Genomic DNA, 21,225 nt, shown 5'->3' with positions numbered 1-21,225 from the left:
CATATCAGCCCATAATGAGGGGAAGACAGCGTTTTATGCCTTTTTGGCAGCAAAACCTCTCCAGGTATTATTTTTATGAGTTTACCGCATTACTGAACTATGTACAGCGACTGCTTCATTACAAATTTCTCGTAAGCGAAAAAGAAAGTGTTGTGCAATTGGTGTCACTAGAGACGTCATGCACTTATTTTTTGAGAGGGCACCACAGCCATTGCTAGTGTTTTGGTCAAAACCGTTGAAACCAAGACATTTCATTAAAAACGTACTTTGTATTTAGGTTTGTAATGACTGGTGAGTATACGTGAAAGCAGACTTTTCACTATTGAACAATTACTTCCAGAAGAACAAGGATGAACAAAATGAACAAAAATATTACCTCCAAAACAAATCAGAATCAACCTATGGGGTGGTTTAATGGAAGAGAAACATTCATGAAACTCAATCTTCAATGTGCAGAGGTACCACTTCAAGAACTTCTCCTTCTATGAAAATTTATGGGGACTGTAAATGTAATGAAGACATCATCATCGACACCTTCACAGTGAGTGAAAAGTCATGTGGTGTTATGTGTCTTGGCTAGGCAATTTGGAATCACAATAACAGAGAGGAAACTTCCAGTGACTAGAATTCAGGAATGGAAGAGGAATGGAAATTCTACGGTAAGATTTAACTCTCTGAAATAAGATGTACATTGTGAGTATTACTCACACACACACATTATATACGTAAGGGATAATACACAGCTACACGATAATACACGTGAGCTCCAGCCCCTTTAATCGCTAAGAGTAAAGTGCCCTTTCGGTCGTATAGCGGTGCCCCCAGGAAAGCAATTTCACCCCTGCAACCCAGCAGAGGTCTGTGCATGCTACTGGTCCTAGAACACAAAACATACGACCGAGACCGTAATACATACCACTTGGTTTGATAGTTTCTTACATAACGCAATGACATTCATACATTTCTAAGTGTGGTTTCAGTATCGAAATACATTCTGAGGCTACTGTGTGGGATTAAGAGCAAACGTTCCATCCACAGCTTCTGTGACAGTGCCAAGTCTGCCAACTGTTCCATCAACAGTTTTCTGTGTTTATCTGTGCCTGCTGGGGCAAATCTCTTTACAAAACACTGCTCACAGAAACCTAATTAGTAAGGGCTCTTCAAAGTAAACAAAACAAATCATAGGCTGGCACAAGCGATCAAAGATAAGTTAAATGCATACACACGCGGGCTTGTGATCTCCACACTGGAACTGAGTGCTCTGCTGCGGCGGACAATGAACAATGCCCTTCCTTCCCCTAAACTATGGAAATGGATTACATAAGGATAGGGAAGTCCCTAGCATAGAACTAAAGAGTCAGAGAAGGAAGCAGGACCAGTCTCCATCGCCATGAATAAAAGAATGTGTCTTGCCCTTGGTGCTTATGCTTGTGCCACGCATAAACAGAGAACAAATAAATCCCAGATGTGTGAGCTAAAAGGGACAGTAATAAAAGGAAGCAATTATTTCTAGCCTGAGCATATGTATGATGGTGTATGCATGTGGTAGACTTTTATAAGGTAAATTCTCCCTTCTATGTTTGCAATTTTATGTCTAATGTATTTCATGTCATCATATTTACATTTTAATCCGGTTAGATGCATGTAAAATACCTTTTACACTATCACCACTATACATTTACACGATCACCAATAGTTTTGTAGGATCTGTTTCTGTTTCCATCATTTATTCACAATTTACTACATAATGAATGCCATGTACAGTAGTTCAGTGAGTGAGTAAACATGAGTGAATGTGGGCACAGCTGTATGGCACATTGTGCCTGACATGGCGAATTCCAAACGGCCTAAAATCTAATAATCAGAGATCAAAACACATGCAAATTTGATTTGTAAAAATCCGATTTCATGCAGAAAACAAACAATGACAAAGCCCAAAAGATGGTAAAATTGAGCAGCAGACAGACTTAATACAATATCTCAGCAGCACTTATAAGATTTAACATTTCCCCACAGGAAACTGATTCATAAATGTAATCACTAACTTCTTGTGATTGCTGTTGATATCGAGCGCTACTAAATTAGCCAAGATAGCTTAGCACTCAATTTAGACTTGATATATTTCATCTCTAGAAACATCTGACAGTTCTAATTTTTTGGTCCAAAACAAACATAGTCCAAGATAGTCTGTAGTATCTGTCTACTTTTGACTGTTTTTCAGTCTAGTTTTGTACTATTTTTCTTATGTAAACCTTAGCTACAGAAAAAAAAAAGATCATATTTTGTTCCCTCTCTTGACCCGAGAGTGTCTTTTTTGAAACTATTGCAGACACAGATGCTCTTCCAGGTAACTATGAATGGATGCCTCCAATTCCAAAAAACGCAGCTTGTTCTAGTTCCATTTCACAGTCGATGCCAAAGGACAGTCTTGCTCCCAAATGGTCATTCACCTCTAGCTGAGTAAAAGCAAAAGTATTTTTTTTTTCCTGCAGAAGCTGGCCCTTTTTTCTTTCATTCAGTAAATCTGTGTGACAGGGATTAGCAAAGAATAAAGCTTAATATAATTATGCCATTACAACCAAGGACATCTATGGGACTGATTTTCGGTAACAGATGTGGTTGAAAGTTTGTTGATGTTGAACGAACATATTCCTATCGCCCAGTCAGGGAAGGGAATGGCGTGTTCAAAAGCCCAGTTTAAAAAATAAAAAAAATTATAATAATAGCTGAGACAATGTGATCCCTGTCTGAGATTTATTTTCAGCCAATTCCTAAGGCTGAAGATTCCTAAGGCAAATTTCCTTTCAATTCTGCAAGGTTTTTAGCTTAAACCATGCCACATAATGATAGCACATGGTGAAGGAGTAGCAGGTCTTCTTGTCTCCAGTACTTTACAGGTTTAATTATGGTTTACCCATTGTCAGAACAAGCGCCAGGTGTTTTTAGTCCTAGGCTTCTTATTGGCCTTAATGTCAATATTTTTACAATTTCATAAACGCAAGTGGTGTTTGTCCGTACAAAGTTTATTTTGCAAAACATAATGCTAGGATATTGTGGATAGTTGCTAGGGTGTTGCCATGCAGCTGCTAATGTGTTTAATGCTTAAAAGAGACACCTCAAACCAGCCTCAAACCAGACTAAACTTGTCTTCAGTTGATATATGAAATCCCAGCCTGACCAGCTTCAAAGCCAGCAAACCAGACCAAAGAATATGTGATGTTTTGCCCGTTTTATAGTCCAGCAAGCCAAATCGGTGAGTCTGATCACAAAGAAAAGTATTTGCTCACTTCTACTCAAAAAGCCACACAATTTGAGGTCATTCACTTTTGTAGCACAAACGTTTAATGGTGACACTTTACAACAAGGTTCCATTTGTTAACATTGAATGGACCTGAGCTAACATGAAGTAACAAAGATTAGTTAATATGGGAACAAATGTATTGTTCATTATTAGTTAATGTTAGCTGATGCATTAACTAACGCAACTAGGGACCTTATTGTAAAGTGTTACCAGTTTAATACTTAGGGTAAGGAGCAATAATCATAGTGACGCTTGCCTTAGATGCTTTGCTTCGAAAACAAAAACTGGTTCAACAATGTCTGAGAACTTTGATAAGTAAGGGCAACTGAGCATAGAGCAGCTGAGTGTGGGAATATGAGTAAGTAGAAAGGAATCTGGAGCTTGTAATGACGAATGAAGTGGAGTCAGCTCTACAGAAATCATTTCAGGACACATCACAGAAAAAAATGTCTAACATATACACGGCGTGCAGCGGTTCACCGTTCACAGCTTGGGTCTATGAAATAGTTACACACACCAAATGACAAATATGGTGTATAAACGACCATTGCCAAGAGGGTGCCAGTGAAGGGGTGGAGCAGCACAATCTCCAAGCAGACGTTAGTAGCCTACGCTTGTCCTATTACAACACACTGTCCAGATGTGCCAGAGTCCACATCTGCTGATCCCTAGTTTGAAAGGACTGAAAGACTGTACATCGCTCACTAATTTGAAATTAAAAGCATAACTCATTCCCGACCGGTTGTTACCTGCGCATATGACCAAATGTGTCAGTGCTACTAACTGTACATGTGTTACTTTACAGTACATTTGAGTATTACTTATTTTCATTTGTTTTATTGTTACAAGATTTTGTCCCTGGCCAAGAACCATGGATGGAATAACTTTCTGGTTTGCTGCCAGCAGTAATTCAGCACAAGTAGTGTCTGCAACTATTTTCCACCAGCTTTTAATTTTTTTCTGTGGCTGTGTGATTGGAAACACATGGAGGCAGAGAAAATACCAGGTAATTCCATTATTTTACAATGTTTCAGAGAGCCGTTTTGATCCAAGCGTTCAAACAAACACTTTTAAACGCCATTGATTCTGAATATATGTAAAACTGCTGATGTAATATAATGTGCATGTATGGGTCTCTTTGTGTGTGTTGTTTGACTGCATGTGCAACTCAACAGAACATTCAATTACTTCTTAGAATCATGCCAGTGTACTGTATGCCAAATTCTTAAACCCAATAGAAAATGTCACTCTGCCTCATCGGTGAAAGTTTCTTAAAAGCTTAATAGCACATTTGGAGTGAGTGAGTATGGACGTCTTTGCAATTTGGCAGTAGACAGATTGTAGCAAAATGGCTGAAAGTGTTAGTAAGGGGAACTGGCAGAGTCCACTTCATTTCAACGGTGTAGACTGAGCGGTGTAGACTGAGTGGTGTAGACTGTGTATATGTTCACTGGAAATATGACTGTTTTGAAGCAGGTCTTTTGCCCTGGCCAAAGTGCTGTCGGTTCATTTGATATGGTATCCATTTACCTCTTTTGCTGCACTATAATGACACCTATTTGGTCCTGTTCAGTAAAGCACATTTTAAAATAAAATACACATACTACATGGAGGTAAACCACAGTATTTTACAAGGAATTTTCCACAGACTTCCCTTGGAATTGGAATACAATGAGGTCATGCGCTGGCTATCCCATTGTTTGAGGACATCAAGGTCAGCTGGACATGTCTGAAACAAATTGGGTTTCTCTCCAGAAAAGCAGGGGGGATTTTTCTACAAGAACCTTTTCCAATGGGATTTCACACAACTGATTTTAGTTCACAGTTCGAGAACCTGTTTCGCATTTACTGAGTTGGACTGATGTACTGCCATCCAGAATATGCCGTGATGTGATTTCATGTGAGGGATTACTTTAAGCATCGGCTGATAAAGCAATAATGTTTCCTGGAAAACATAATGATTTGGTGTTGCAAATTAAGTGTGCTGAACAATTCCAAACATCTGGGTTGGGAACTACTCTTGGATCCGTTCTGTGACGTGACCTTGGTGGAGTCTCCCTATAGTAGATGAATCAGAGAATGCCTCTTACCTTCCGACCAGCTTGACCAGGTAGTCCGGGTAGCCCTAATATCCCAGGGTCCCCCTGTAAATGAGGACGCTGAAAATTACTTCTGGTATGGTACATTTGGCAATGTTAACATATTCAGAGACACTTTATTAAAAACTAAAACTGTTAGGGTGGAATCAAAGTTGACCAAATTTAAAAATACAGTTGTGAAAATGCATAAAAAAGAAATATCGTTTTTATTAACATCTTTCATCTGTCAGGACATAAACACATAGATATAATGCACACTACTTTTCAAAAGTTTAGGGTCAGTAAGATTTTCTTTGGAAAGGAAATAATACTTTCATTCAGTAAATGATGCATTCAATTGATCAAATGTGACAGTAAATAGCATTTATAGGGCCCTATTTTAACGATCTGAAATGCAAGTATCAAACGCGAAACGCAAGTAACTTTGTGGGCGGATCTCTAAAATGGGTTGGTCTGAAGTGGCGGATTGCTATTATAACGGCAGATTTGCCGCACGCAACTTACATGATGGTAAAGGTGATTTTGCAGTCTTCAGAATTTTGTTTCCTGGTTCTTGACGGATAACCCACTTTGTCAGATGTCCTTATACTATACCTATGCGTCTTGCCACTATTGATAAAACAGGTTTGATCATTACTACAATTAGTCTGCATAATTTGGGTAAATGTGTAAGCTAGATTTATGCCTATTTTTTCACATCTTTATGGACACCACAATGATTTCCCTCGTGTGGTAATATTCTTTCTTGTAATTATGTATGGCTTGCTGCGTCTGTGTAGATGAGACAAGCAAAGTGTATGCGCGTGCATGCTACATAATGGCCAAGCATGCGCCCTTAAAATAGCATCTGAATAACGCGCCACTGACTTTAGCCTAGGTTTTCCCTGGTCTGTGGTGGAATTGTTTTCTGAAACTGCAAAATAGCACCAGGGAACGTTTGCACCGGAACACGCCTCCTCTTTTCGCTGAACCGCAAAATAGGAATGATACATGCGTCGGTGTACAAAGTCAATTGCGGTGGGTGCAAGATAGGGCCCATAATGTTACAAAAGGTACAAATAAATGCTGTTCTAATGAACTTTCTATTTATCAGAGAATAAAGGGGAAAAAAAACATTTTATTATAATTGTATCTATACTGAAAAATGTTTGCAAACAACAACAACATTTTTTGCAACCACTTAAATACATAAGCTAAATAACATTAAGATTAACATTATTAACAATACTTGTAATAAATAAAATGTTTAAATAATTAATAATGCAGGATATGGTAACGCATACCTTTATTCCATTTGGTGCTCTGCCAGGTGAGATTCCAGGGTCTCCCTTTTTTCCCTGTATGCACAGAGGACAAACAACTAATACAACTAACAACTACAACTAACATATACCGTAATATGTATGAGGGATCCAAACTACTACTTGTGAATTTTTTTTTTATATTAAAAAGAGCTGTGTTTAGATTAACCAAAGCTTTCATACATGTTAAACAGAGAGTGTTGTTTTGCCAATTGTAAATAAAGTATACATCACACAGGAAATGAGGAGGTTACTGGGGAGTTACTGTGACCCCTGTTTGGAACCCATTCCAAACAGAAGACTGTAACAGGATTCCTCTCTGAATTTTTCTATATAGTCTACATGGATAAGAGTAATGAAGGCTCGCAAAGGAAAGGAGTGTTGTTTACACAAGAGAGTGACCCATGTACACTTGAAGAATAAGTTTACAGTAAGTCTCTGCAATGACACTGGGGTTCACACACCACATTCTTCTGCCTTTTCAGGCAATGGGATGAAGCCATGCTTTATGGCTGTGTTTTAAACACATCAATAACTGTTAATATATATGTTTCAATTAATCTGAGTAGGATCATTTTGCAATGGATAAATTTTTTTTCCAATGCTTCTGTAATTTTTTTTGTAGCCATTTTACAAAATTATGCAAATCAAGTAACAGTGTAAACATGCCCATGAAATCTGTACCAGTAACCAGTAACTCTGCCATCTACATTTAGCTGTTGTAAATGTAAAGACAAACAATAAAAGCATGAGTAGCTCAATTCTGATGAACAGTTATCACACTCTTATACATCATTTGATGAACTACTGCTCAATGATGGGAATTTGCATGGCATAATCTTGCGAGTCAGTTTTGAATTTGGTTGTGGAAGACAGCAGAGACTGTACAACATCATTCCAACACTGCGATTCAGACACCTCGGCTCTCAAGCCAAAATCGTGCTTGTCTACACCATGTGTCTGGATCTATGCCAGTTATCACACTCTTATACATCATTTGATGAACTACTGCTCAATGAATGACAAATTTACTGCTATTTCAGAGAGAAACGCCTGCTTGGAATCGCACAACAAATATACTGCAACTAAGTGTTAATTCTGTGGGTCTCATTCTGTCATTTTTGTCTCATCTTTGTCCCATTTGGCAGTAATAACAAAAGAGGGAAATTTTAACTTGGGCTTGCCTTCATATGGCTAAAAAAGATATTTGTTCTGCTGGTCTATCGCAAGACTGCCACAAGCAGCCAGATGTGGTAAAATGAACAACCTTGAAAAACATGAATGGAAATAAACAGGTCCAATAATGTCGTCAAACTCATACATCATCCTATATTTCTAGCCCGTGTTCATCAGAATTCAGCTACTCATGATTTTATTGTTTCTCTTTTAATTTACAACTGCTAAATGTAGATGGAAGAGTTACTGGTTTTCTCTTGGGTTAAAAGTAGCCATATTTTTTATTGTAGTAATGTGGTAGTATGTTTTTTTTGTTTTGGTCTTTCTAGGTATTACAAATGAATACATAAACTACCTTGTGATATCACTGTTGTAAACAAAACAATCACTTATTAAAGTGCTACTTAAAGCACATGGCTCATAAATTGAAGCCATTGAGTAGATCAAATCTAATGTATAGAGGTTGGACAAGGAAACTGACAGACTGGCCAACATAGCTTTAACGCCTATATTTGTCTGGTAATAAATCTTCAATGATTTTACATTCCAAGAAGTGTGAATGTTGAATTAGCAGTGAAATAGCACAGCTGCACATAACATATTACAATCCACTACATAATGGGACATATATCAGAGTTCAAAAGAGGACAAATGGTTGCTACGTGTCTTGCTGGCTTACTGTGACCAGGACAGCAAGCCTTTAAGGTGTATCAAGAGCCACGGTATTCAGGGTAATTCCAGCATACCACTATGTAGGACGAGGAGTAACTGTCAACGCAAAAGAAAGCTGTCTGAAAGGGATACCATTAACCCAGATTGTATCCAAAAAACATAAAACCACAGCTCCCCAAATCACTGCAGAATTCAATGCCTAACTCGAACACCTGTTACCACCAAAACTGTTCGTCAGGAGCTCCACAGAGCCAATATTCATGGTCGGGCTGCTATAGCCTAACCTTTGGTCACTCGTGCCAGTGCTAAATGTTGGTTTCATTGGTGACAACAGTGTAAATCAGTGCAAAAATGTGAAGCATGCATTGTTCTCTGATGAGTCCACCTTCACTGTCTTTCCCACATCTGAATGGGAGTTACAGTGTGAAGAAGCCTTAAAGAGGCTTAGCACCCGGACGGTTGCATGAAGCACGGGGTGGATCAGTGATGGTTTGGGCTGCAATATCATGGCATTCCCTACTGTGCTTGATGGGCACAACACTGCCAAGGACTACTGAACCATTCTGGAGGATCATGTGCACGTACTGTAATGGTTCAAATATTGTACTCTTGACTTGTCATTCCCAAGACGAATTGATGCTGTATTGGCCGCAAAAAGAGGCCCTACAGCATACTGATAAATTAGTGTGGTCGAAAACCAGGTGTTTCAGTTTCATTTTTCAACCCCTATATGCTTAATGATCTTCTTTAAGTTTGTGGAATTCACTAATAAGGTTTCATTTTATGAGGACAGTTTTTTTATGGTATATCAAAACAAACTGATCAATTTGTTGCTTTGCAAATAAATTCAAAGCAAAAAACAAAATGCAAAACTAAACTAAATAAAACAAGGAAATGCTCCCCTAGTTCCAAACACACAAGTCTAAGTTGATTGCATCCACATAAGCCACACAGTACTCTATTCAGTGGTACATACCTTGGGCCCGGGGGACCCTGGACGGCCTGGGTTTCCATACGGACCAAGGGGACCCTACAAAACAACACATGTTCACTTGTATTTGTGTGCTTTCTTCTCTATAGTTACTGTGAAATCACTGCAGGACACTTAGGTAGGTCGCAGGCCTTGACCCATATTACTGTTTTTCCTTTTGCCAAAAGAAATGGCCAGTAAAAAGACTAGAATCAAAAGGAAAGGGACATAAAAGAAAAGTAGATATAGAGAGAGAAAGAAAAAAAGAGTAAGTGAAATGAATACTCATGTAGTGGACTGTTTTACAATCGCTGTTATCAGGGTCTCAAATTAACACTCATAAAGTGTCAATGTGAGTTGAAATTGACTTTGGTCAGTAAAATGAATAACTGCCCAGTTAGGAAATGCAACATGATTTAAATGACATTGTAAAACGATAATTTGACCCTCTCTGATGTAAGCGACACAAGCTAATTAAATCAAACACAACCGCCTATTAAAGAAAACATCTGTCACAACTCATCTGTCTTCAAATGACTTTTTCCTTAGCGGAAATTATATTGTCAGACATTTAGTTTGGAAGCCTTAAAAGTTTTGTTCCCCCTCTATGTGGTGACATATTTTTCTCAAATTGTGTCTTCTCCAAAACTCCCAGTTTTCAATTGGGATACATTAATTTATTATTTTTTAACAGACCAGGAAAAATTGCATCTCCGTGCCAGTGGTTGTATAAACAGGAGCAAAATCTGCTTTCATTTAGGTTAGCGATTTATTTCACTGATATAATCATGCAGTCGTAGGTGAAACTGAAAAACTGCTCAAGAAGAACTTAATTTACTTTAGATATAAATTAGAATTTAATTGAAATATTTTTCAAATAACAATGCATTAAAAAAAGTTTTTTAAATAATTGACTGACTTCAGTAGAGTAAACGTAAAAAGGTGCCTCCAAAGTGGTAGTTCTGTAAATTCCTCAAAAAACAATGTGCGGTGCACTTGGGTGCCTTTATACATTTCAGACAGAAAGTCATAAAGAATGAAATATCACATTATGTCAGGGCAATAAATCAGCAGACCATTCAGGAGTTCAAGACCTCATAGCCCCCCACCTTCAACTCAAACACTGGGGGAAAAAAAGGTTTTTAAACAAGAATCAGAACGCTTACTTTAGTCCCTTAACTAACCCTGTCGGAATCTAAAGGGGAGCAGCTTAGTCCAAGTTAGGGAATGGAGAAATGTTTAAATATCTCATACATTTTTTTTCATTATTCTGGCCCTCATGATAAGTACTGTACGTAAGTAGCACAGTTTGCCCAAGGCATGCATTCGGAAAATTGCCCTCCACTTAACAAGAAAGTGTTGTGTTTTAAAGGGTACGTCTGGCATATGCTTTTGGCATATAACATATGGACATGATTTTCTTCATTAGCTGACTTTCCAGCAGCGAACAGGGGGCTTGAGTAGAGAAAGAGTGCAAGAAAGCTCCCCAGACAACGATTTACACGCTCTGCTAGCAAAGCAGGCAAAATGGAAGTGATCTTAAACAACAAACTGGAAAAGCCACAATACAAATGCAGTCACTTTGGAGGATAAGACGTGCTAACGGAAACTAAAGGCCATAATAATGCAACAAAACAAAAACAAAATGAATAAAAAAATGAAAACTGGGGAAAATAATTTGTGCTTGCTGATATTGTCAGCAATCTGACAATTACAATCTGATAAATATCCACCGCTGTGGTCTAGAGGCTCTTTAAAATGCAGAAAGTGTGCTCGACAACATTTCATGTCTGCATTAACAGGTTATAACTTTTCTCTATCATTTAATTATCATGTGATAAATTACAAGCAATATTCAATTACCGGTAGTTAAAAAGAAGGAAATGGGATTTATTGATGATAAATAAATAAACAGGTTATTGTGTATTTGAAACACATTCAGGTAATTTGTACTTTTAAATAAACCTTTTTTTATTGAAGTATGACAAAAAGTGTGATCCAAATGGAAGGAACGTTTATATGCAATTCAAACACATAAATCTTAAATTTACGCCTACATATTGTTGAGTGATAGCTGACAACCATCAGTAAAGTTATATTGTAGAGCAAATAACATGCAATGGTGAAATTCAAAGACTTAGCGAGAGCCGAGAGGTAATGATAAGTCTACTTGTCAAGGCGGCGCTATTATTTATGTATGATCCACCTGGGGTTAGTCATGAGTGGGGCTCTTATTCATTGCCCTTCCTGCTGAGTGCACACAAACTGGCCATATGGAGATACTTACAAGAAGCTCATGTACAGATTTCCACCTCGTTTTTTTGTGTTTGGTCGGGTTCTGAACATGTGGCCGTGGTTAGTGATCAGAGGAGATTGAGAGAGGAGTATCAAGAAAGCCTATCAAGTTACATATTGGTTAATCTCTCATGCTCACTTTCAGCTCTCCAACAGGCACTCGTGTGGGAAGACGCGCGTGGTGGTTGTCACTTTCCGCCTCATATATTTGAGAATGGCTGACTTATGGCAAAGCTCCCTGACCTGGCTCAAAGAAGGCCCCTGCTAATGTTTACCAGTGCACTTGAGAGAATATATTTGTCTGATCTGGCCTCTTGACCAAGTTAAGTTATGTTTAAAGTGAACTTTGTAGTGTTGGCATTGTAAAGAATCTGATCTAAGACAGCTTTAGCATTGCCAACGACAGAGACAAACTGTACGTCAGATAATTTTATTGTGTTGATAGACTATGTCCAACACTCATGTCTGTCATATGAGGCATTGATTCACACCAGACAACCCTTACAGATCACATGACCCAGCACATGGTGACACAGAAGGGAATGGTTTACAGTTCTGTGCAGTTGTGAGAGACCTGAGGGATGAATTACTGCATAAACACTACCATACTTGGTGTAGTCACTAAAGTAGTATGGAAATTGCTTTGTTTTCAAAAAAAGTGCATGTGACAGTAAGGAAGTGACAATGCACCAGACTAAATAAACTAGCCTGACTAAGTTTAGAAGAAAAGCTAACACAGAACAAAAATTTCAGATGGTAGAAGAAACTGAAGAAAATATTTAGATTTTTCTCAAAGGACTGTTTAATTTGCTAGTATAATAAATTAAAGATGTGAAAGAATGGGCAAATTCACTAAGATGGATTTGTTCATGACCTCTGACTCTCACACACACACACACACATATATATATATATATATATATATATATATATATATATATATATATATTTTTTTATTTTTTTGCCTGCCGATGTTCTTTGCCATTCAACAATTCTTGAGCAGTGTTGGGGAACTTTAATTTTAAAAGTTATATTATTATAAAAAGCAACTAATTATGTCACACCATTGCTTTTTATGGGCATCAAGTTAGTACTTTTGAATTACTTATACAGTAATATTTAGTAGGATAATTTATTCAAAGCGACTTATAAGGAATACAAGAAGCGATTTATCCTAAAGGTGCAATCATTACTATTGATAAAGGGTTAGTTCACCCAAAAAATCTGTCAGTAATTACTCACCCTAATGTTGTTCCAACCCCGCAAGATTTTCGTTCATTTTCGGAAAACAAATTAAGATATTTTTTATTACGTCTGAGGGCGGTCTCACTCCTCCATGCTTCTATGTAATTGAAACTTGCCGGCCCAGAAAGTTAGTAAAGACAATGTTTAAAATAGTCCAAGTGACTACAGTGGCTCAACCATAAGTTTATCAAGCAATGAAAATATTTTTTGTGCGCAAAAAAAGAACGACTTTATTCAACAATACAGGCTCACCATTCTGACGTACAACCCAGAAGCGCTGAGCTGTTACACTACGTGAACTCACGTCAGAGGCCCACACAGAAGAAAATGAATAGTTGAATAAAGTCGGGGGTTTTTTCACCATTATGACCAACACTTAATATTTGATTCAGACTAACAAACACTTTGCTGATGTTGTAAACGACTGAATGATTGTAAATTACTAAACAATTTGAGTGTTATCTGAGTCTGAACATTTACCATCAGTTGAAATATCTTTAGAAAACACAGAGCTGATTTTACAGCTGCTTCAACTTTGAGAAGTGCGATGAGAAGTTAAAAAATTATTTAGTTCTCTTCATTTAAATTGGATCAAATAAATGAAGAATGAAACTGAAACCCTCTGTAATTAAAAGCTTCTTGGTGTACATGCTAAGGATATGCTCTATTACCATTGTGCCCTTCAGTAAGATGTGTTTAGAGATTGATTGTACCTCAATTGATTGTTGTTTATTTTTGTTCATTAAACGTATTAAAGTATCTTCTTTGATTCTGCATCTTCCTTACATTTACATTTAGTCATTTAGCAGACGCTTTTATCCAAAGCGACTTACAACTGAGGACTACAACAAGCGAGTCATTGTGAGGAGGCAAAAACAACGCAAGAAGTGCTCAAAATGCAAAGTTCAGGCATTACTCAGAGTAGCATAAGCCAAACAAGGGAGGATTAAAGGATTATAATTATTTTTTTATGTCAAGTGCTCACGGAAGAGATGAGTTTTCAGATGTCTTTTAAACGTAGTCAGGGATTCTGCATTCCGGACGAGGGTAGGGAGATCATTCCACCAGCATGGAATCGTGAATGAGAATGTTCTGGACAGTGATTATGTGGCTCTCTGTGATGGTACCACGAGCCGTCGCTCATTGACCGATCACAGGCTTCTGGTAGGGATGTAGACTCGTAGGAGCGAGTGAAAGTAGGAGGGAGCTGAGCCTGTGGTCGATCTGTAAGCAAGCGTCAATGCCTTGAACTTGACGCGAGCAGCGAGTGGTAGCCAGTGCAGACAGATGAACAGAGGAGTGACGTGGGCCCTTTTGGGCTCGTTGAAGACAAGACGGGCTGCAGCATTCTGGATAATTTTTAGAGGTTTAGTTGCACATAATGGAAGACCAGCCAGAAGAGCATTGCAGTAATCAAGCCTAGAGATAACCAAGGCCTGGGCGAGAAGTTGTGTTGCATGCTTAGTTAGGAAAGGCCTGATCTTCCTGATGTTGTGCAGTGCAAACCTGCATGATCGAGCTGTCTTTGTAATGTGGTCTGTGAAGGTCAGATGGTCATCAAATGTTACTCCAAGATTTCTGACCGACCTTGGGTGATTGAGGTTGAATCTAGCGGGATAGTGAAGTCGTGCTGTAGAGACGGATTGACAGGGAGGACGAGAAGCTCAGTCTTTGCCAGGTTGAGCTGCAGGTAATGTTCCTTCATCCATGCCGAGATGTCCGCCAGACAGCTTGAGATACGTGCAGCTACTGTGGGATCATCTGGTTGAAATGAGAGGTAGAGCTGGGTGTCATCAGCATAGCAATGGTAAGATAAACCATGTGCCTGTATGATGGGTCCCAGTGATGTGGTGTAAATGGAGAAGAGGAGTGGTCCAAGAACTGAACCCTGAGGAACCCCTGTGGTTAGTTGATGTGCTTTGGATACCTCGCCACTCCATGCGACCCTGAAGGAGGACCTACCTGTGAGATAGGACTCAAACCAGTGGAGAGGAGTTCCTGTGATGCCAAGTGATGAGAGGGTGGACAGGAGGATCTGATGATTCACAGTATCGCAGGCAGCAGACAGATCAAGGAGAATGAGAACTGATGATTTGGAAGCAGCTTTTGCGATCCGTAGGGCTTCTGTGACTGACAGCAATGCAGTCTCTGTTGAATGCCCTTTCTTGAAGCCACATTGGTGTACATTTAGTTGGTTGGTCAGAGAGAGGAAAGATGATACTTGGTTGAAGGCAACTCGTTCAAGTGTTTTCGCAATGAATGGTAGGAGAGAAACAGGTCTGTAATTCTCTAAGAGTGATGTGTTTAATGTTGGTTTCTTAACCCCCTGGGGTCGGCAATCACGCCGGCGTGATTTGCGCGTTTTTTTTCACATAGCAGCTGAATAAACTTAAAATACTCCGTCATATATGGTCATACAGACTTAATAAAAATGAAAAAAGAATCTGTGAGAAGTCTACTTTTGTATGTGTCCACTTACAATCAAAACAAAACGTTGTGCTTTTGTAAAATAAAGAAATTAAACAGGGTGTGCATTCTGCCTCTCCGTCTCGTGAACTTTTTTTTCTTGAGCACGTCTCTAAACATTTAAAAAACTCAGCGAATACTTGTCACACATTTGTGAGCTCTATATATTTATAATCATTTAAGTGTGTAGTTTTAAATGATCTGATTCAAAACGAAAACAAATATTCTCTGTTTAAGTAATTTGTATAAAACCAACAAGATATTCAGTTTCTCTAACCCTTCCTCATTAGTTTTAATGTGACCACACCCACACGCGCAAAACATATAGAGATGCAAATCGTCCATGTGTCGCGCGAACGCCCCCATTACCTCAACAACAAAGCGGCAAACTTTATCAGTCCTCTGCAGTCGTCGAGTTTGGAAGACATGCTGTGAGATTATTGGGTTTACATCTGAAGAAGAAGATCGCGATTTGAAGACAAGAACGATTTTAAGGTAAGAAATAATTCTGAATTATATTAGTTAGTGTTATTGTTGCATAAACTTCATATTGCCATTGAACTGTTGCTCGATGCTTCAGTGAATGTTCCCTGCACGGGCTGTGTGTTTGAGTCAGTCGCGCGACGTGCGTTTGAAAAGCAAAACGCACCATGATTTTACTCCAATCTCATTTCATAACGTCATATCGATTGTAAACATTTGAAGTAACATGATAATCAATATGTTTTTCTCAAGTGTAGTGTTACTGAAGTGTTCCTTTTTAACTATGCCTGCTATACTATTGTTCTTATTATTTGATTCAGCCCTGCAGGTATATGCCTACAAGGCACAACAAATGTATATATATATATGTATGTATATATATATATATATATATATATATATATATGTGTGTGTGTGTGTGTGTGTGTGTGTGTGTGTGTGTGTGTGTGTGTGTGTGTATTTTGTAAATTTTAAAAAGGAATTTTCACCAGAAATCTAAAATGTATTCCCACAATCATGCAGCCCTGGTTTCTTCTTGATATCAGCATGTTCACAGCTTTTTATATATATATATATATATATATATATATATATATATATATATATATATATATATATATATATATATATTAGGTAGCTACCCGTCCTGCTGACTTCAACATGAGCATGAGGAGGTAAAGTGAAAAATCAAACACCTTGGAAATGACAGGTAGGCTATGCACTATGTTTCAGGAAAGGAAAGGTGTGTGACTGGTTAAGTCTCTGTCTTTAGTTCAGTGTGTTAAATAATGTGCTTTTTGCCATTTGTTGTGTATCTTTGGATTATGTTGTGTTGTAAATAAATTCAAACAATCAAAAAAACGTTCTTTTTTAAATCTCCTCATTCTTTGTGCAAGGTAATGTAATGATAGTGCCTGAGAGCTCCTAATAGGGCCATTATGGGAGGCTCTTTGTCTCTCTCAGGTGTGAAACACTCAATATTCATGGTGGTTTACGCCTCCTCGCATAAAGCTTTCTTACACAAAACATGTCATACAAATTTTAAATCAATATATTGTCTTATCTGAATGAGTATTCAGGATGATTTTCACATAGTTTTGGAGCAAATATTCTAGGCTACGTGATACAATTTTCAAAAGCCTTGCGAATAAATAATTAGTTTGTGTTTCATGACATTATTTCAGTGACTTTTTTTTGGGTAATTTTCACAAACCACGCATAAATGTTATTATCTCAAAACTACAAACTTTTACATACATGCTGCTGACATATTATTGTAGCAGAGTTTGTGCTGAATGCAGTGTAATAATACTTTAGCCATGAAAATGTCACAAGTAACAGAAATAAGCACAAATGTTAGAGCATGTCAGAACACCTCCAGGACCCAGAAAACACCTCAGACCCCAGGGGGTTAAGCAGTGAAGTTACCCGAGCCTGCTTGAATGCTGTAGGAAAAGTGCCAGTGTGGAGGGATGAGTTGATGATGTGTGTGAGTTCTGGTAGAAGTGTGGGAGAGATGGCTTGTATAAGGTGTGAGGGGATGGGATCTAGAGGGCAGGTGGTAGGATGACTGGAGAGGAAAAGTTTAGATACTTCTTCCTCGGTTAGTGGAGAGATGGAGGAGATAAGGTTTTTGGCAGTGGGAGAAGTTGGACTGGGTTCCTGTGTGTGTGGAGCTGAGAACTGACTGCTGATGGTTGTTGTTTTGTTGGTGAAGAAGTTAGTAAAATCATCAGCAGTTAAAGAGGAGGTGGGTGGTGGTGGTGGTGGTGAACAGAGGAGAGAGTTGAATGTCTTAAAAAATTTGCCTTGGATTTGCCACAAAGATTGAGCCAGAGCGATGTGGAATCAATACAAGTGTGTGAGCCGGCAACAGCGTCCATCGTCGAGGGAATATTGGTGGGGTTCGTTGTGATTGAAGCTCTGCACACACTCCTGGTACTGAGGTACATAACCAAAGCTGGGTGAATGAAGTATTGTGTAATGAGCTGGAGGGGGAGGTTCTTGCTATGCTACAATCACCGCTGGTCCCGTCCAGTTCCAAATCGTACAAGTCATTGTTAGTTAAGCCCAGCTCCAAGTCGTTGCTGGTTAACCCAACACTAAGTCCAAGTCTCCTTCGTTGTGGATGGTCCTAGCCCAGCCTCCCTCCTCCACTGTCAAAGCCATCCAGTTTATCGGCCTCATATCCGCTGTCTCCCTTTAGCCCCTCAGCTCCTCCAGTGGTTCCACTCAGCTGCACGGATCCGCCTGGGGCTTCCCAGTCATCAGCTCTGCCTTGGCTTATGAATCCTTTGGCACCACCTCAAGCTCCCAAGCCCCAGACCCAGCCTTTGCCCTCCGACCCATTGGCTACACCTTGGCTCAACGCTCCCTCTTCTCCATCATGAAATGTCATCACTCAGGCTCATTTGGGCTCCCTAGTCCCTCTGGCTTCACCTTGGTCCATTGTCACTCTGGCTCCACCTCAGACATCAGAGTCAGCAGCTGCACCTCTGGCTCCGTCTGACTCCTCCTTCCCCCAGTTTCTCCATTGTCCTCACTCACAACGTCTCTGCCCCGGTCTGCCAAGCCTATGACTCCACCATCGGTCATGCCCATCTGCAGCTCCACCGTGGCCCTCCAGGCCTTTGCCAACACCCTGGGTCTTCGGCTCTGCCTTGGTCTCCACCTCCACCCCAGTCAGTCGTCTCCCTGGTTCCACCCGTCCTCTCCTCCAAGGCTCCACCATGGCTGCTCCCTCCATCGGCTCCACTGTGGACCTTCATGTCTTTGCTCGGGGTCATCATCCTGCTCCTCTTTATGGATGTGGAAAACGAAAAAAAATTCTTGACCGACCACCGAGCCTCATTAGCCGGTTGAAACCGGTTAACCGATTAGTTTAAAATATGCTGCGCTATTTGAAATAACAGCCATTTCGAGCCGGGCTGCAATTTCGCAACTCTGTCGCATCTCTCTGCCGCTCACACACACACACACACGGCGCCGCCCTTTCACTCACGTCACTTTTTTAAAATCCCCTACAGCGTGAAACATGAGTCCTGCAAACGCGGCATCGAGGAGCTTGTATGTAATCGGAGGACAAATGGCTCTTAGTTTCTAAATGGTTTGGGTACAAGGTGATCGCGTTTAAAATAAAGGCGCTTGTCTAGCGTTAGAAGCTCATTTGAAACATTGCCGCAGCTCATTTAAGAAAATGACAGGTCCGAAGAGACGGCGCTTTAGTTTGAGATAGTGCTAACAATAATAAAGAAAGATGATCATCATCACCTTATCTGTTACCACTGAAATGTAGATGAACTGTATTTCCATATTTAAGCACTGTATCACACAAGTTGCAACTTACATCTGTGTCATTCTTTTTGGTGAAATGGTCCCACACACTACTCTTCTTTGCACGCTTCCTCCTGTCGTCTGCCCTGGCTCTAACCTCGAGTGTGTTAGCCTGTAGCCTTTACTTTAACAAACTTTCGCAAACCTTGTGAGCGCGCGAACCCAAACGCTGTGAGCGCGCGCCAAATGTTTTTATTAGTTTATTAAGTACAAATAAAACAGGCGAGTTATGAAAAATTGAGTCTGAGGGATTTGTTCACTTCACACAAAAATATCTTGGAATGAGATGGCTAACTGTAGTAGTGTTTAGTCCCCTGTCTAATAGCCTAATTTAGAGATCACTTTTTTTTTTTTTTACCGACTACCGACAATTTTGATCGGTTAACGTTGATACGGTCAACCATCGGTCAAACGGTCATCGGTTAACATCCCTACTCCTCGTCTCTGCTCTGGTTCCTTCTATCTCCGCATTGGCTCCACCCACCTTCATCTCCTCCCTGGTCGTCGTCCCATGCCTGTTCCTCACCCTCCTCCAGAGCCCCCGCTCTCCCTCCCTCCTCAGTTTGGGCTATGTTTTGCAGCATGAGGATGCGCTTTCCGGGGAGGGGGAGTTATGTCATAGTCATGTTTAGTTTCTGTCATATTTTGTTTTTAGTCTTATGGTACGTTTACATGACAACGATATGCATAAAACTGAGTTTTTCCTTTCATACGTATATAGTATTTGAGACTCATGTCTGTATTCCAAAACCATTCATGAATTACAACCGGATCCATGCTTAAAAAGGGGGGTGACAGTTAACAGGTTAAAGGTGTAGTATGTAATTTCTGCAAAAGTAGTGGCACCTAGCGGTATTACAAAAATAAAGCATATTTTCAAACAACCTCGCATGGTTATGCTGTATGGTATTAAAGCGTTGAATTGTAGATTACTGCATTGCAATGCCCAGTTTGCTCTGACGTGTCCATGACCCGTTTAATCTTTGAAGGTCTAAATGCATCAAATTTTGGCTTGCACTTCTGTAACCAAAGCTGAATGTATTTTCCCATTTAACAAATTGTATCATGCATATTAATTGCTATGAATGAAAACTGACAAATAACAAACATTACAGAAATAGAAAAAAAAAACTTTAATATTATAAATATCAGCATTTTTTTATATCAGGAGTTATAAATATTCTTAGTACCGTAGGGTACTGACTAATGGTGTAAGATCTCAATGCTCTTGACCAGTCACTCTGGAGAGCCTAGAGCCGGTGAGCACCGGTGAGGCTTTAAATGCCTTTAATAAGACTGCTACAAAGAGCCCTTTATTTTGCTCAACAGATTGGTTTCCCACAGTCCAGCCCTCAGGGGCCTCTCTAAAGGGCAGTCTCATAGGCCAGGGCAGGTATCTCGCACACAAAACATCTAGACTTCCACCAAGGGAAGTCTCTTTGAATCACTGACTAACTGATATCTCATTGTCTCACTCTTTCTTCCACTCTTGATTACAATCTTACTGAGCAAAAAGTCATTTCTACAAGGTACTTACTCACCCTGATGACAAACTATCAGTTTGTAACAAAGAAAGACTTCAATGACTTCAAACTTTTTAACAAACTAAAATTAAGCCTTAACAACAACAACAATGTTGTGGGGAGCAGGACGAGGTCGAGGTACGTGAGAGAACGGCGAGAGACCGGCGGCATGATTATTACTGATGAGCGACATCTGCGCGATGGCGACGCACCGGTCTCGTATCTCTCACGGAGGAGCGGAAGCATAAAAGGAGGAGCGACGACAGTGGAGATCGAGAGAGGAACAGGCCTGATTTTATGTTGTGTTTTGTTTCTGTTTTGTGTGGCCCGCAGTCGTCCGCGAGGTACTGCTGGCTTGTAC

General features: G+C 39.6%; 1 protein-coding gene across 1 annotated transcript in view; it reads right to left on the bottom strand.

Moving 5' to 3' along the window:
* The window catches only part of col27a1b (collagen, type XXVII, alpha 1b), a 100,662-nt gene that overhangs the window by 62,805 nt on the left and 16,632 nt on the right, over positions 1–21,225 (bottom strand). The window contains exons 5-7 of the mRNA XM_079607373.1: positions 9,526–9,579; positions 6,684–6,737; positions 5,392–5,445 (exon numbers count right to left, since the gene is read on the bottom strand). Coding sequence (XP_079463499.1) covers positions 5,392–5,445; positions 6,684–6,737; positions 9,526–9,579 — 162 coding nt within the window. The remainder of the gene's footprint in view (positions 1–5,391; positions 5,446–6,683; positions 6,738–9,525; positions 9,580–21,225) is intronic.

The sequence above is a fragment of the Phoxinus phoxinus genome (assembly GCF_949152265.1).
Source record: "Phoxinus phoxinus genome assembly, chromosome: 3".
In the NCBI taxonomy this organism is placed as follows: Eukaryota; Metazoa; Chordata; class Actinopteri; order Cypriniformes; family Leuciscidae; genus Phoxinus; species Phoxinus phoxinus.
Note: the sequence above shows the minus strand (reverse complement) of the source record. Positions and strands in the feature narration are given on the sequence as shown.